The sequence below is a fragment of the Neolamprologus brichardi genome, chromosome 1 (assembly GCF_056152115.1).
Source record: "Neolamprologus brichardi isolate AB-2024 chromosome 1, ASM5615211v1, whole genome shotgun sequence".
In the NCBI taxonomy this organism is placed as follows: domain Eukaryota; kingdom Metazoa; phylum Chordata; class Actinopteri; order Cichliformes; family Cichlidae; genus Neolamprologus; species Neolamprologus brichardi.
In genome coordinates this window covers 34,877,438-34,893,113 of record NC_142104.1, presented here as the reverse complement: position 1 = coordinate 34,893,113, position 15,676 = coordinate 34,877,438, and the positions used below count along the sequence as shown (strand labels likewise).

The window sequence follows — 15,676 nt, the reverse complement described above, 5'->3', positions numbered from 1 at the left end:
AAATTCCTCTTTCTTCTTTTTAGCAGTGAACTAAACACTCTTCCATGAATTCTCCAAAACGACTTGTTGCTTCTGCAGCTTTGCTAGCAAAGGTTCAGACGTCCGTTCCTGCGTGTTTAGCTTCATAGAGGCTTCTGACTCTCCGCTAACCAATCACACAGCTTCGCTTCAGTAAACAAACACTTTGGACTTGGAAAGCTCACATCTGTGAAAAACATCAGTTTATAGTGAACCTGCGCTCACATGCACACCTTGAACTGATGACGAGTTTATCAGAGTGTGTTTGCTGCCTGAGACGAGACAAACTGACGAGGCCGGTGAGGCCGCTCGCGTCTGTTTCGATTTCTAGACTCGTATGTTGAACTCTCCGTGTTTGTGCTTTACCTGCCGGGCTGTTGAAGCCATCATCATCATCATCATCATCATCATCATCATCATCATACTGTGTAAACACAACAGTTGCTTAGAAAGTGACTTACGATGTACTCCCTGATGAGGCCGTTGCTCTTGTCGGGGGGACTCCAGGAGACCACCACACCGTTATTATCACAGGACAGCTGCAGATTCCTGGGAGGGTCAGGCACTAAACCCCACACACACACACACACACACACACACACACACACACACACACACACACACACACACACACACAGAGGATGAATTATTCATATTACTGAACATCACACATATTTAAGAAGTGTTGTAAATGGGAGTCTAGCCCGTCTCTGAGGGGCAACCGCTGGACCACAGTCTCCACCACAGATCTGCACCATAGTTATGGGGACGGAGAGCTAACACGAGCAGGCAAACAGCACCAAAAGCAGAGGGTGAGGGACAGAAGCATCTGGAGGCAGCAGCGCTCCACAGGTTTAACCACAACTTCAAATTCAAACTCCGACACAGAGCAAAGTCTCCCTCTGAGCACTGCTGTGAAGGAAAGCAGGTGCTGGGTTTCCTGCACAAGGCTTCATGCATGCTTATGTATGACTTTTGCTAGCATTGCATCTGAGAGACCAGGAGTGCACCAGAGAGCGCAAACACATCCAGATTGAAGTTAAAATGAGCAGAAGTCAGAGCTGCTGGTGATCACGTGATACTCACATCCCTCTGGTGTCCTGACTGTGATCACCTCGTTGGTCTTGTGCAGTTTGCTGAGACACTGAGTGAGCACCTTCACCTGGTACGTGGTGTCGGGCTTCAGCACGGTCAGTTTGTAGCTGGTCTTGTTGCTGTGGGTATCCATAGGGGTCCACGGCAATGTGCCCACAGGCCTTAACACAAACACGAGTTCACAGGTCACACTGGCTCTTTAATACAAACCCTGTTACCAGCTGGTGTGTAACACAGCTGGCTAACAGCAGCGTGACTCTGGCATTACTGACAGCTTCTTACCTGTAGTAGATGAGGAAGGAGCAAGAGTCCTGGGGAAGGTTTTTAGGCCGGGTCCAGGTCAGAGTGATGCCACCCAGGAAATCTGGCGTCCACTGGAGGTTCTGGACTTTATAGGCCAAGGTGTCCGCTGCCAGAGAGAGAGGAGAGTAGATTCTGATGTCTGAATATTTCGACATTAACCCTTTAAGACCTACCATAGAACCAAGTCCGCCAGAGCTTATATTATATGTTTACATGCTGTGGAGCCATTTTTGGGAGCATTTCAAGTTGATATACATCAATACAACTGTTATAGCCCAAATTTTAATAATATGTCTGCATTAAGTGCATAGTAATTACATAAATTGCAAAAAAGTGCAATAAACTACAAAAAAATTGAAAATCGTTTTTGTTTTTTTAACATATATTTCTAGTTAGAGAAATTTAAGAGGCTTATCCCTCAAAACTGTAAATACAAAAAAGTTGCAAAAAACAGTTTACAACAACAGGAAATTTAGTTTGAGTGTCTTCATAGTTTTATTTTTGAGATACACCAATTTTTATATACTGCAGGAAAAACAAAAAACAATCCTATGATGCAAATTTGCAAAGAAAACAGCATATGCATCAAAATAAACTATTTCCAGCAGTGCAATATGAGTTCTAAGCATCCCAGAAGCTATTAAACTAGAAAAGCATAAAGTCAAACATGACTTATAAAAACACCAGTATAGGCTTTTAACGCCTACAAGTAAAAAACTACATTTTCCGCAAAAATGACGCCACTTCTGGTTTCGGGCAGGTCATGGCGGACATGTGATAGTTCGCGCTGACGTCTATTCCAACGTAGGAAGTGTTACAAACAGCTGATTGGATCAGCAAAGCGTGTTTCTGGAATATTATGTTTTTGTTGCTGCAAGTGCTTTTTATGCAGTTTTTGCAAAGCTATATGTGGAAGGAAACTGTGACCGAGGACAAGCTGATGGCATAAGATGTAAGTACAACTCCTCCGGTTACATATGCAAAAAAAATTATTGCGCTAGCTTATGTGGTTCCGGTTCTACGGGGATTTAAAAATAGTTACGCAAAACAGAGCGTGCCCGCTCCGACCGGCTTTAAAGGGTTAACATAAGCTGCAATAGTCGACAACCGGCAGCAGCTGGCAGCATTGCACTGGACAAGCAGGCAGACAGTTTCTGTCATTTTAAATAAAGCAAACTAAGGACGAGGTTAGCGTGGACCTACCGGTGCAGCCATCTTCATCACTGTGGTCGGAGCAGTCCAGGAAGCCATCGCACTTCTCACTGTCCAGCACACAGGCTTCACCATCAGAGCAGCGAGTCCCATTAACACAGGACAGAGGCCCGTGGGTGGCTGCAGACACACACAGGCTTTAGATGAAATGCTCACAGCATGGAAGCATGACGCTCATGCGATGACACTCGAATCTTAAATCGTGGCAGAAAGAAGAATGACGGCCTCGGCCACACGAGGACTATTTCAAAGTCGTTTTCTTGGTTTAGTTGTTTCTCATCACATTTTTGTTTTGTTGGATGTTAATGAAATGTTCAGGCTGAAAATTCAGATTTATCAATTTTTCCATTCAAAATGTATCACATATACATTTGTAGACAAAGGACACATGTTCTGTTCTGGAAGCTTTCTGCTTTCAGTTCAGTGAAGCCCAGACATGAAACATGAACATCTGAGATTATTATCACAGCAGAGCTTAAAAGTGCCATCACACAAACTTTAGTTCCAACTTCCTGTTTTATGTGAGACCTGTGAAATGATCAAATATGGTTCAGCTCAACACGGAGACCATGGTGCATTTGCAGGAGGAAGTATTGAAACGAAACTTCTGTACTCCACAGAGAGGATCACTCTACAGCCAACAGAGCGTCTGGCAGGCTTGAACTCATGACGAGGCTTTGGGTGAGAACTCGGCGTAATCCTGCTAAAAATCCTTTCGATTGTCTTCATTTAAAACGCCGTCTGTTTTATGATTGTTCCTCCGTCGTCCGAGTTCTGTGTTTGTGTATTTTGCAAATGCATCGTACAGATACTCACGGCAGTGTGCTTCATCAGAGCCATCCTGACAGTGGGCGTGTCCATCGCAGCGCTGCCAGTCGGGGATGCAGTGGGCGGGGCGCTGACACTGGAACTGACTCCGGCTGCAGCGATCGGGGGAATGAGGGTTCTCAGTGGGTACCAAGGCAGGAGTCACAGAGCCATTAACTGCTGTCAGGAAAATGAGAAACACTGTTACTCAGCATTATTTCCTGTTATATAAAGTGTGGACGCACATCTCTAACCGTGCATGCTCATTATTCAGGTTACAATAACTCAAATAAGCAAAAAGTCCAGGCTTCAGACAGTTTCGTGTATTTTAGTTCGTGGATGTGTGGATGGGTTCAGTTATGTGGACTGTTTCAGGAAGATGTTCATTCAGTTTGGCCAAAAGCTGTAAAATATAAACTATTATGTCTTCTGCAAGAAAACTTGAGCCAATCAGCAGCGAGAATCAGTACCTGTCGGACATCCAAACTCGTCGCTGCCGTCAGGGCAGTCAGCATAGCCGTCGCACACCCAGGTGTTGCTGATGCAAGCCCCTGAGCCGCAGTGGAAGCGGTTGGGCGCACACGTGGAGGGGCCGGGGGCCACAGTGTGAGGATCTGAACCACCTGCAGGGATAAGACGCAGAAACTGGTTCATTCAAGAAGCCAATTTGAAATCCCGATTTACTCAGATAAACCAAATACTAGAAAACAACATAAAATAGGTGTTCATGCTAATAATCAGACAGGATGGTAACGTGGCTCTTCTCTTGGACCTACTCAGCCTCCCAAAAAGAGCAGTGGCAACAGATAAAGATCCTTATACACATTTTACTCATGTTTTTGTTCACTGCTGCCATCTAGTTTTGTTAAATCAGGGTGGTGAGCTGCTCGAACTCTGAGGTTTCTGATGGAGCTCGACTGTCAGAGCTAACGATGTCGTACCTGAACATATGTATTCATCAGACCAGTCCCCACAGTCATTCTCCAGGTCACACTTCCACCACGTGGGGATACAACGCCCATTTTTGCACTCATACTGGAAATACTTGGAGCAGCCTGGGACCTCGGTCGGAGCAGCTGCAACGAGCAGAGAAACAGTTAGCGTAATCATAAATGTACTTGGTCTTTGTGGGGAAACGAAAAGTTTGCAGGAGTACAAATTAGGGATGCAACGATACCAATTTTTTCAAACCAATACGATACCGATACTTGGATCTGACTACTTGCCGATACTTTTAACCACACACACACATAACATTTATTCTCCGCTGATAAAAAATAAAATCTTAATAAAAATGACCACAAAAATAAAATTTCACATAAAAAATAAGCACTTCTGTTAAATTATTGCGGGGTGTGCACATTGTAACAAAATATCACTGAACTATTGGCACTGTCTCGAGCTTCCAGAATAATAAATAAACACTTCTTTTTGGAATAAAATAAATACAAATTAGGTTTGAGAATAAAATAAACTTTTAAATTATTGCAGAGTGTCCATATTGTAAACAAACAAACAAAATAATGAAAGTATTTGGCATTGACGAACTCCTCATCTGCCCGTGGATCATCAGTCCACTGTGCCGTTAAACCAAGGACTGACATCGCACACACTGCTTGTCTTTACCTCTTCAGACAGTTTTGGCACCATTATCTCCCTGATGTGTGGGCGGCTGGGAATTTCATATCGCGGCTCGAGTATGCTGAGAAGACGGTGCAATCCTATGTTTTCCACGACCGGCATTGGCTGGTCATCCAGAGCGATAAAATGAGTTGAGCCTCTGTAATTTAAACTGCCCGTGGATTTTCTCTTGACATTTTTCGTTGCTTTTCCAAAACCTGAGTTAAAGTTGGCTGTTCCACACTGCTGACATTTTGTTTAGCCTAGCTACAGCAGCCTCCAGTTTCTCTTTTTTATCTGGAGCTGCCAGTCTCACTCGCCTAACCCTGTGCCTGCTTAGCACGGGATGTCCCCCTAGTGGCCAATCTAAAAACTACAACAGAAATGACAAGCCACCCTCTGATTAATGAAATAAGTTGGTATCGGTTCATGGTATCGGTTAACTTTTACGAGTATGAGTACACACACATTTTACAGTATCGGCCCCGATACCCGATACCAGTATCGGTATCGGGGCATGCCTAATCTGTAAGTTGGTATCGGTTAACGTGCATGCCTAGTACAAATATAACTTATATATTCAGTGTGTGCAATCAGCGCATTTGTTCCACATGATTCGATAGTAAACACTGTGTGTGGGGGGGTCTGGGCATTTCTCCATAAGCTTTTCATCCTCACCACAGTTGGCTTCGTCGGAATAATCCCCACAGTCATCCATGCCGTCGCACTTCCACTCCAGACTCACACACACTCCGTTGGCACATTGGAAGGTATAGATGTCACACACTTTGCTGAATTCAGACGGTGCGGCTGAAAGAAAACACACAAGGAATCTACTTTCCACCCAGTCCAGCACAAGCCCATGTAACCCATCTGTACTATTCATCTGCATTTATTGTATTTGGTTACAAAAAGCCAGCCTTCTGTGTCATCATAATAATGACACGTCAGAAACAAGGAAATACCTGGAAAAGTTGGGAGTGCGACAGTAATCAAAGCAATGATTAAAGAGGGATAAACAGATCCAAACACAAAGCACAACTCTAACGATCCACTGTTCAGGTGCACGGGTGAGTGGAGAACAAACTCAGCCTCCTCCTTTCCCCTGGTTTGGGACGATGATCATACGACACCTCTGCTTTATAAAGTGGCCTGGTCAGGTGTTACGGGGTGACGGGCGGTCACAGGAGGGCTGCTGCAAACATGCTAAGTGTCACAGTGGAGATGCTTGGTGCTCACCACATTGTGCGTACTCGGCGTCCTCGTCAGAGCCGTCTTCACAGTGTTTGATCCCATCACACACCAGAGACTGAAACAGGCACTGGGCTCGGTTCTGACATACAAACTCCATGTAGCGAGTGCACAGGGGATCTGTGGGTGACACAAATCAGACATGAGACGGGATTAGCAGAGCAGTCAGATGATTATATTCTCTCTCATAGTTACGATCGCATGTGAGGGTCTGACCGCTAAACTGTCTCCTAAACCAACGGGATCACTCACCACAGTTGTTCTCATCAGCGCCGTCTGGACACTCCTTGATGCCATTGCAGTGCGCGGAGGCTGGCAGACAGGTGTGATTGGAGCACAGGAAGCCTTTACACTGAGTTCCCTCTAATAACAAATATCAATAAAGTATTACTGCTAACAGGAAATCTCTGCTTGCTTTGCAGGGGTGAAGCATCAGGCTCTTGTGTGAGCTTACCACAGTGTTGGGGATCTTCATCCGAGTCATCCTGACAGTCATCATCGCCGTCACACTTCCAGCGCTGAGGTATACAGTGACCTGTGTTACACTGGAAACTGCTGGGCTCACAGGTATGGTGGCCCACTGAGGACACACAGAGTTTAAATGAGTGGAGAAGCTTATAAATGTATGACAGATTTAAACGTTGTTCATGTGAAGTTTTCACAGCTACTTTGTTACTGGCACTACTGATTATGCATTTATGTACGTCAATGTTTGGCACATGTTAATATATGTATTTATATGGGTGAATAAGCTATATAGTAAATATATTTTCACCCGGCACTTTGTAAATGTCTATTTTTAGCTAAAGTTGAAACCAAACATCAGAATGGGGACGAAACGTGATTCAAGTGACTCTGCAGCTGGCATGGCTGGTTGGTCTGAGTGTCTCTGAAACTGCTGATCTACTGGGATTTGACCACAATACTGTGTCTATGGTTTACAGAGAACGGTGAAAATAGTAAAAAACAAGGGAAAATATCCAGTCAGCAGCATTTTCACTGTGTGAAAATGTGCTGTTGATGCTAAAGGTCACAGGGTAACGGCTAACAGGAAGGCAACAGTAACTCAAATAACCAGTCAGTACAACCAAAATATGCAGAAGAGCATCTCTGAACACTAACATAACATGTTGAATCATGCAGAAGGTTGGCAGGAGGAGAATAAATGAAAAATTGAAAAATGTTCTCTGGTCTAATGAGGGTCAGAATTTGGCAGAAACAACATGAAAGCATGGATCCACCCTGCCTAATATCCACAGTTCAGGCTGCTGGTGGTCTAATGTTGTGGTGGGGTGGGGGCTTAGTGCCAACTCAGCAACACGACAGAGCACCTCTGATAAAAAAAAGTGTGCAGCCAACAAATCTGTAGCGAGCGTGTGATGCTGTCATATCAAAATGGACCAAAACCAATCTGGGACTAGCAAGGCATAGCTAATAAAGTGAGCGTCAAGCATATACAAGCTAGCCTCAAAACAATAATAACCGTTCTCTAATTGTGTATGTACGACAACAAAACTATTATGAACTGGAGAGTATTACAATAACTTACAATTTACTGGCTGTCTGTAATTTAAAAGTAACTAGCAAACCCCAAAACTCACTAAAGCAGCCAGTGAGAACCTGCTAAGCTAGTTAGCTAGTTAGCTTTAGCTAACTGTTTAGCCTTTTGTCCTCATCAGGAACTGATTCAGCTGCTACCTCAGTGAATTATGAGGAATAACAAACTGAATATCCAAAATAACACTATGACTATTATGCTGTACCTTTCAGTGACTGCAGCTGAGTCGTTGTGTGTTAGCAGTCATTCTGTGACTTTAACTGTGTGGTTAGCGGTTAGCGGCTGTGTAATTAGCTCTGTTTTTATGACTGCACTGTTAAAGGCTGTAGCTTTGTAGTTTTATTTTATGACTGTGAAGTTTACTGTAATTGTTTAGCGCTTACAGCTCTTCTCTGATTTAACTTTGTGGGACATCATGTATGATGCTGAATCTTCCTCACCAGTGCAGTTTGTTTCATCTGACCAGTCTCTGCAGTCATTGTCTCCATCGCAGCGCCAACTCTTGCGGATGCAAACACCGCGTGCACACGTGAACTCATCGGGCCCACACTGATGAGAATCTGAGAAATACATCAAAGTGTTAAACAACGTTGCTAATCTAAACTAAAATATTTGTGTAATGACCATTTTAGACCCTAACCTAATTAACTTTCTAGTCTTCCTAACCAATGAAAGTGCTTTAATAAAAGTCACATTTAACCGTAGAATCACACAGAGTTTTATTAATGCGTACCACAGTTCTCCTCATCACTGTTGTCTCCACAGTCATCCTCATGGTCACATTTAAAGGCCAGAGGGATGCAGGAACCTGAGGCCACGCAGCGAAACTGGTTGGACGGGTCACAAGTCGTAGTGGCTGGAGAAGGACGCCAGGAAAAAAGAGCTTTGTTTCTATAGCAACAGTTGATTGTTTCTGTCATGAAGGCAGCAACGCTGCTGAGTACTTACGACACTCTTGTTCGTCACTCATGTCCCCACAGTCGTTGTCGCTGTCACACTTCCAGATGCTGCTGATGCAGCGGCCATTGGAGCAGCGATACTGGTTTGGCAGACAGCTGTGCTCTGGAGTCGAAGAAATATGCAAACATGCAAACTGTTAATTGTCGGAGGCTTCGTGTCCGTACATCTTACGACACGGCGCCTTGCAGAAGCAGTACGTGCTTATTCTCACCCGTCTTGATGCAGGTGTTGTTGTGGAGCTGGTAGCCTTGGGGACACTGACACTGCAGCTCTCCGCTGGGCGTCGTTAGAGTCGGGGCGCCGTCCGGGCAAACGCAGGTGTGCCTGTGGCCGGGCTGAGGCAGACACAGCAGGCTGCACGGCTGGTCGGCACAAGCGTTATGACCTGACGACAGCAAGAACGCAGTTTATTTAAACCTGAAGAAGACTGACAGCATCATCACCTCCCTGCCTGGTCCTCACCTCTGTTCTTCCCCTTATAGAAGATCTTCAGGTCCATGACTCCAGTTAGCCTGCCAACAATCAGCTCGTTGTTTTGGGAACCAGCCTTTGGAGCTTTGAAGATTCCCATTTTAGACCAGTCATCCCAGTACAGGTCATTCTGAACACAGCATACAGCGTGAACAATCCACCCAATCCATCAAGACTGAAACACACACACACTCATAAACATGTTGTTACCTTGAACACAGCTATGGCGTACGGGTGGGGCAGCCCCTCCATGAGGACGCGCCTCTGCCCTCCGATGAAGTCGGCCCTCTCGATGCGGTCGCTGTAGGCTTCGGTCCAGTACAGCCAGTGGTCGTCGGCCGTGATGCCGTTGGGCCATCGGACACCCTCGGACACGATGCGGGACACGTTGGTTCCATCCATGTAGCTTCGGTAAATGCCAGGCGCTTGGTCTCCCCAGTCAGTCCAGAACATCAGACTGGACATGGAGAGGGTACAAGAATATGTGAGTATTAATAACATGAAATCTAAACTTAGAGAAGTAACTTGTGGAGTTCCGCAAGGATCTGTTTTGGGACCTAAGTTATTTTTACTTTATATAAATGATATTTGTACAGCCAGTGATACTTTAAAATATGTGATGTTTGCTGATGTTTGCTGGAAAAGACATAAAGAAATTACTGAAAACAGTGGAAACAGAACTCATGAAGTTAAATAGATGGTTTGTATTTAATAAACTATCATTGAATGAAAGTAAAACAAAATTTATGTTATTTGGAGGTAGTAAAAATAATATTAAAGTAAAATTGAATTTAAATAATGTTGAAATTGAAAGAGTATATGAGACAAATTTTTTTAGGAGTAATTATTGATGATAAACTTTGTTGGAAGCCCCACATAGAACATGTGAAACGGAAATTATCCAAATCTGTTTCTATTCTTTATAAAACAAGAGATTTTTTGAATAAGAACTGCCTTTATTTATTGTATACTTCCCTTTGTTTGCCTTATATGACCTACAGTGCAGAAATTTGGGGGAACACATACAAAACATATTTGGAGTCAATATTTAAATTGCAAAAAAGAGCTATTAGAATAATAAATAAAGTTGGATCTAGGGAACCAACCAGTTTTTTGTAGGATCATCTATGTTAAAATTAATGGACATTATATATTCTAAAACTTTAGAAATGATATATCGAGTGATTAAAAAGAATGTTTCAATTTGTATTTTAAGTATGTTTCAACTAAGAGATGGAAAATATGATTTGAGGGGGTCTTATAAGTTTGAAATGCCTAAAGTGAACCAATGTTAAGTATAGATGTGTGTCAGTTTTGGGAGTGAAATTATGGGATGGACTTAATGATGAACTGAAGATGTGTTTTTCTTTGTCATTCTTCAGGAAGATTTTAAAAATTAGTATCATACAAGGTTAGAAATTTGGTTTGTTAAATTTTTTTTGTGTTGATTTAATTTCTTGATTTATCATTGATTTCTTTTCAAACTGTTATACAACTTATTTATCAATGCTATTTATTTTCTTGGTTAAGGATTTGATTATTTCTATGGGGGTAAGGGAGAGGATGAGTATAAGCCATAAGGCTTCAGCCTATTCCTTTTTCGGTTACTGTTTGAGTACTTTTATGTAAAATTATAATCTGTTGTTGTTGACTGAAATAAAAATTTCAATTCAATTCAAAAGATTAGGAATTTGCACCGAATGTGCCCATTGGCCACTCTTTGACTGTGATTGGGCGCCAGGTCAAATATTTAATACAAGCTTAAACTCTGAGAGTGACAATGTACACAGAGAAGGGAGGAAGTGAGTGCAGTGAGTCAACCATTCATTTTCTAAGAAGGTCAGCAGCAGACCACAGGAATCCCGATGTCTGCTGCTCAGGAAAAGCAGAACTATGTTTGCAGAAGTGAAGCCAGATCTGTTTCCAGAGATGAGCTTGTGGTCAGTTTGTCTGGTCATCCTTTTTAAAGGGTGATCAGAGCATTGTTGTCTTTTTACCTTAAGATCAGGTTTAAGAAAATAGTCAGAACCACTGGTGACCGATGTGTATTTTACGCTCCTGCTCTGCAGGTTTGTGTTTGCTGCAGCTTTGCATGATTGCCTGAAAAAGGCAATATCAGCAAACAATATATTTATTAGAATTTCTTGTTCTTGACTGGAAATGTCAGCTTTTCAAATCAGCCTGAAGCTGCTCGTTTCAGATTCACTCTTTTAATCACACGCTGTAATCACACCTCTCTCCGGGCAGCAGAACCAAAGCTCGCGGGTGTTCGAGGATGGAAGAGTTGAGCAGGGTGTGCCGCAGATCCCCATCAGGGTTTGAAACCTTCAAACATAACGGGGAAAAGTCAACGGTAATGTCAAGAAGACAGATTATTGTGATTATATGAATATAATCTGACAACCAGAGAGGAGAACTGGGAAAGAACAACTGTTTTAGTTTGATAACCTCGCGACTCCGATGTGTCTGATATCCTGAGTGACAAACACTGACGATGTTTTCTATACCTCAATCTTCTGCGCTCCAGCATCCACCCAGTATAGCAGTCTACTGATGGGGTCAAAGGTCAGAGCCTCCACATTCTGCAGATCTTTCCTCACGACAACCTCCTGACCTGTGCTGCCATTCAGACACAGGCGCTGCAGGACCAAAAGACGAACGCAGGTCAGTAACAGCTGAATCGTTAAGCTCTCTCTACGTCTCAGCCCCACAGTTAGCACCATGCTGTCCTTCTGCTGTGAGAGAGCACACACCGACCGCATCTTCTAGAGGAGCCACTGACCTGTATGGTGTCCAGGGAGATGTCGGCCCAGTACAGGCAGTTGCGGTCATAATCAAAGTCCAGAGCCACAGCCTCCCTGAGGCCAGCCAGAGGCAGAGCCTGGTCAGTGCCCGTGGCCAGGTCGTAGCGATGGATGGAGTTCCTCACAGCGTACAGGATGAACTCATTACTCTCTGCAAAACCACAGGAGACAGCCTGAAGACAAACACTGGGACTACAAACGTGCACACCGAGCTGCACTGCAAAGGACGACTGACACAAACCGATTGGCTGCTTCATGTCGAGTAAATTCCTTCATTAATTTGAAAACATGATCTCTTTGATTCATTCAACACGGCCGTCATGTTGTCATACATCCAGTTAGAAACGGCCCGGCTGCTGCTGTCAGAGCAGGTCTATAATCGAGACTCTACTACTGACCCATACTCAATAACTACAACCCACAGCTACATTTATATGTAATGTATTTCTATGTAGGAGAAGCAGAAATGCTTAAAATAAAGGATGTTTATTTGGATTTCTCCCACAAAACCCCCACAGCTTACCAAGTCTGCCAGTCAGTAAAACTGGATGGTAACGTTTGTTTGGAAACGTGACACCTTGAACTGTTCCACAGCTCAGCTGCATCTTTGAATGTTTGGAGAAAGCAGATTACCTCCGACAGGACAAGGCAGCATCTCTCCATCCAGCCGGGCCTCCACATCTCCGCCGCTGCAGCTGTCTCCTGGTACCTTCCTGTAGCTGCAAGAGGGAAATAAAAGAGCTTCCATCTGTCAGCAACTCGGTGGCGTCCAAACAAAAACGGTGAAAAAAAGGAAGAATAACCAGGAAGGACACATTCAGTTACGTTGGTGTCGCTACCGGATCAACAAGGTTCTAATTTCAAGTGACCAATCACATTGTAGTGATGTCATAGTTCTGTGATGTGGAAACATTGTCGCCCACACTCCCACGACCCCGACCCTAACCCTAACGTCCAGCCTCGACCCTAACCCCCTCCTTTTTAGGATTTTTTCTTGAGTGGACATCGGAAGGTTTTTTTTCCAAGTCGCAAAACTATGACATCATAACAACGACCAGGATGAACATTACACATGACAAATCACAGACGTCACCGTGTTCATAGCATGGCAGTTTTCTTCCAACACAGTTTGATTAAAAATATGTGGTTTAGTAGATTTAGATTCCTCTTTAGCATCCGTTACTCCGTTACTGCTGTGGACGACGGCATTATGCTAAGAAACTGCAGAAGAAGAACGGCAGGCTTGGCATTCCCGCACTAAATAACAGCAGTTTACCCTTTGCTGCGGCGGTAGGTAGTACCAACAGGACAAGGAACGGGCGGAGCGTAGAGGTCGCCCAAGAACTCAGGGTCAGGCACGCACACCTGAAGGGACAAGTCCTCACTCAGCTTAAAGCCATAGTCACTGAAAGGAGGAAGAGGAGGGGAAACAAACAATATAGTGAGTTTCAGCACGTCCCAATAAAGAACAACAACACAGTATTTAACCCACGTATACACAGGGGGGTAGTCCTGCTTTTCTTTTCATTATTCTTGTTAATGCTTTCAAATGAAATGTAACCTCTGCATCATAACATCAAGTCCTGGTGATATATCATTATGAAATCAATAGGGATGCACCGATATCGATACTGGTATCAGGTATCAGGGCCGATACTGTAAAATGTGTGTGTACTCATACTCGTAAAAGTTAACCGATACCATGAACCGATACCAACTTATTTCATTAATCAGAGGCTGGCTTGTCATTTCTGTTGTAGTTTGTTAGATTGGCCACTAGGGGGCCAATTATTATTTTATTTATTATTTATTTTATAATTTTTTATATTTTATTATTTATTTAATAATAATTATTTTGTTTGTTTGTTTACAATATGGACACTCTGCAATAATTTAAAAGTTTATTTTATTCTCAAACCTAATTTGTATTTATTTTATTCCAAACAGAAGTGTTTATTTATTATTCTGAAAGCTCGAGACAGTGCCAATAGTTCAGTGATATTTTGTAAAATTACAATGTGGAGACTGCAATAATTTAACAGAAGTGCTTATTTTTCACTTGAAATTTTTTTGTGGCCATTTTTATTAAGATTTTATTTTTTATCGGCAGGGAAATTAATAAAACCTGTCTTCCAATTCATTGTATTTGTGTGTGTGTGTGTGGTAGAAGTATCGTTTTTTGTACTCTGTATCGGCAAGTACTCAGATCCAAGTATCGGTATCGTATCGGTTTGAAAAAATTGGTATCATTGCATCCCTAGAAATCAATCCTGAAAAACCTGATATGTTCAGATATGGAGTAGAAAAAGAACTGATTAAAAAATGAAGACTTCTGAAATCAAAGGCCTGGAGAGTTTGTTCCCCTCACCACTCGTAGTCCTGGCGTGTGCAGGAGCAGTTAGAGATGGTGACCGGCCGGTCAAAATCCTCTCCGTTAAAACACGTAGCGTGAGGCGCTCGCCTTTTGAACGTTATCTCTCTGCCCAGCAGACACTCATTACCGTGCTCGTCGGATGGGGACCAGTGCTTGTAGTCCTTCTCAGAACAAGGCACGCCTAAAGAAACATCCCAGGAAAAGTAGACATGATGTGGATCTGACAAAGGAGTTGAAATAGTCTTGATGGTATATTTATAAAGTCAGTATTTCTAGATAAACCTTTCTGCTAGCGTGTGTTGCTTAGTATTTATCCTTTGCCTTTCTCCTAGCTTTCATCGTTTCAAGTTACATATTTACTTTTAGAAGTAAATTAGCATTATAGTTATCTCCTATTATTAAATTGGAATTTTGGTGATTAGAAATGACTTTGCTTGTTTCTGTACGTCTTCCTTCTTTTATTTAACCTTTAGTTTTATTTATTTATTTTTTACACAGTAACACATTTTTAAATAATAGAAACTTTTTAATAGTGTTAGCTGCTACTAGAATTTGGTGATTATACATTAATTTATTCCCAAGTTAATAATCATGTGTCTCTGTAAACCATTACTCCTTACTAGCCCTAGGGTCTTCTGGAATTAATGAAATGTAGTCCTCTTAGTTAACAAAAGCAAACAGCTAGCATGTGCTTTTTGGCTATTTAGCTAAAGTACAATCTTTGTAACAAAAATGTAAAGTGAGTTTATTTTTGGTACATGAACAGTAGTTGTGTGCAACATTGCTACAGTGTATTACATTTTGTTACAGTTCATTCTCCCTAAAAACTCTGGATGCTATGCTATCACTAGCTACTGTCATTATATGCTAACCAAGCGCACGTTGGCTACATACATGAACTTTAGGTGCTACAAGCAAATGTTACAGATCTTATAACAGTTTTATGATTGTATTCATCGATTAATTAATGAAATTCATTTCTGTCATCTAAATTATTTCATGTAGCTGCTGAGTTATGCTAGTTTTAGCTACAGTTACTAGAGGTCGGAATCACCATACATCCCACGATACGATATTATCACAATACTTAACGCAACTTTAAAAATATTTTGCGATATTCAGATTCTGTACATAAAGGTAAACTTTATCAATATTCATTTTCTCTAATATCAAAGTCTCACACTCAGTCTTTCTCTCATTTCA

At 42.5% G+C, this 15,676-nt stretch overlaps 1 protein-coding gene across 2 annotated transcripts in view; it reads right to left on the bottom strand.

Annotated features, from left to right (window-relative positions):
* sorl1 (sortilin-related receptor, L(DLR class) A repeats containing) overlaps nt 1-15,676 on the bottom strand; it is a 94,890-nt gene that overhangs the window by 15,402 nt on the left and 63,812 nt on the right. Inside the window, exons 14-36 of one of the 2 annotated variants that reach the window (XM_087841319.1) lie at nt 14,468-14,654; nt 13,376-13,504; nt 12,733-12,818; nt 12,078-12,250; nt 11,803-11,934; nt 11,529-11,620; nt 9,506-9,752; nt 9,287-9,425; nt 9,036-9,209; nt 8,813-8,926; nt 8,598-8,720; nt 8,305-8,424; nt 6,761-6,886; nt 6,559-6,669; nt 6,295-6,426; nt 5,734-5,865; nt 4,377-4,511; nt 3,906-4,058; nt 3,445-3,615; nt 2,620-2,748; nt 1,396-1,522; nt 1,105-1,274; nt 480-583 (exon numbers count right to left, since the gene is read on the bottom strand). In XM_087841319.1, coding sequence (XP_087697445.1) covers nt 480-583; nt 1,105-1,274; nt 1,396-1,522; nt 2,620-2,748; nt 3,445-3,615; nt 3,906-4,058; nt 4,377-4,511; nt 5,734-5,865; nt 6,295-6,426; nt 6,559-6,669; nt 6,761-6,886; nt 8,305-8,424; nt 8,598-8,720; nt 8,813-8,926; nt 9,036-9,209; nt 9,287-9,425; nt 9,506-9,752; nt 11,529-11,620; nt 11,803-11,934; nt 12,078-12,250; nt 12,733-12,818; nt 13,376-13,504; nt 14,468-14,654 — 3,206 coding nt within the window. The remainder of the gene's footprint in view (nt 1-479; nt 584-1,104; nt 1,275-1,395; nt 1,523-2,619; nt 2,749-3,444; nt 3,616-3,905; nt 4,059-4,376; nt 4,512-5,733; nt 5,866-6,294; nt 6,427-6,558; nt 6,670-6,760; nt 6,887-8,304; nt 8,425-8,597; nt 8,721-8,812; nt 8,927-9,035; nt 9,210-9,286; nt 9,426-9,505; nt 9,753-11,528; nt 11,621-11,802; nt 11,935-12,077; nt 12,251-12,732; nt 12,819-13,375; nt 13,505-14,467; nt 14,655-15,676) is intronic. The other variant, XM_087841321.1, reaches the window with a different exon arrangement.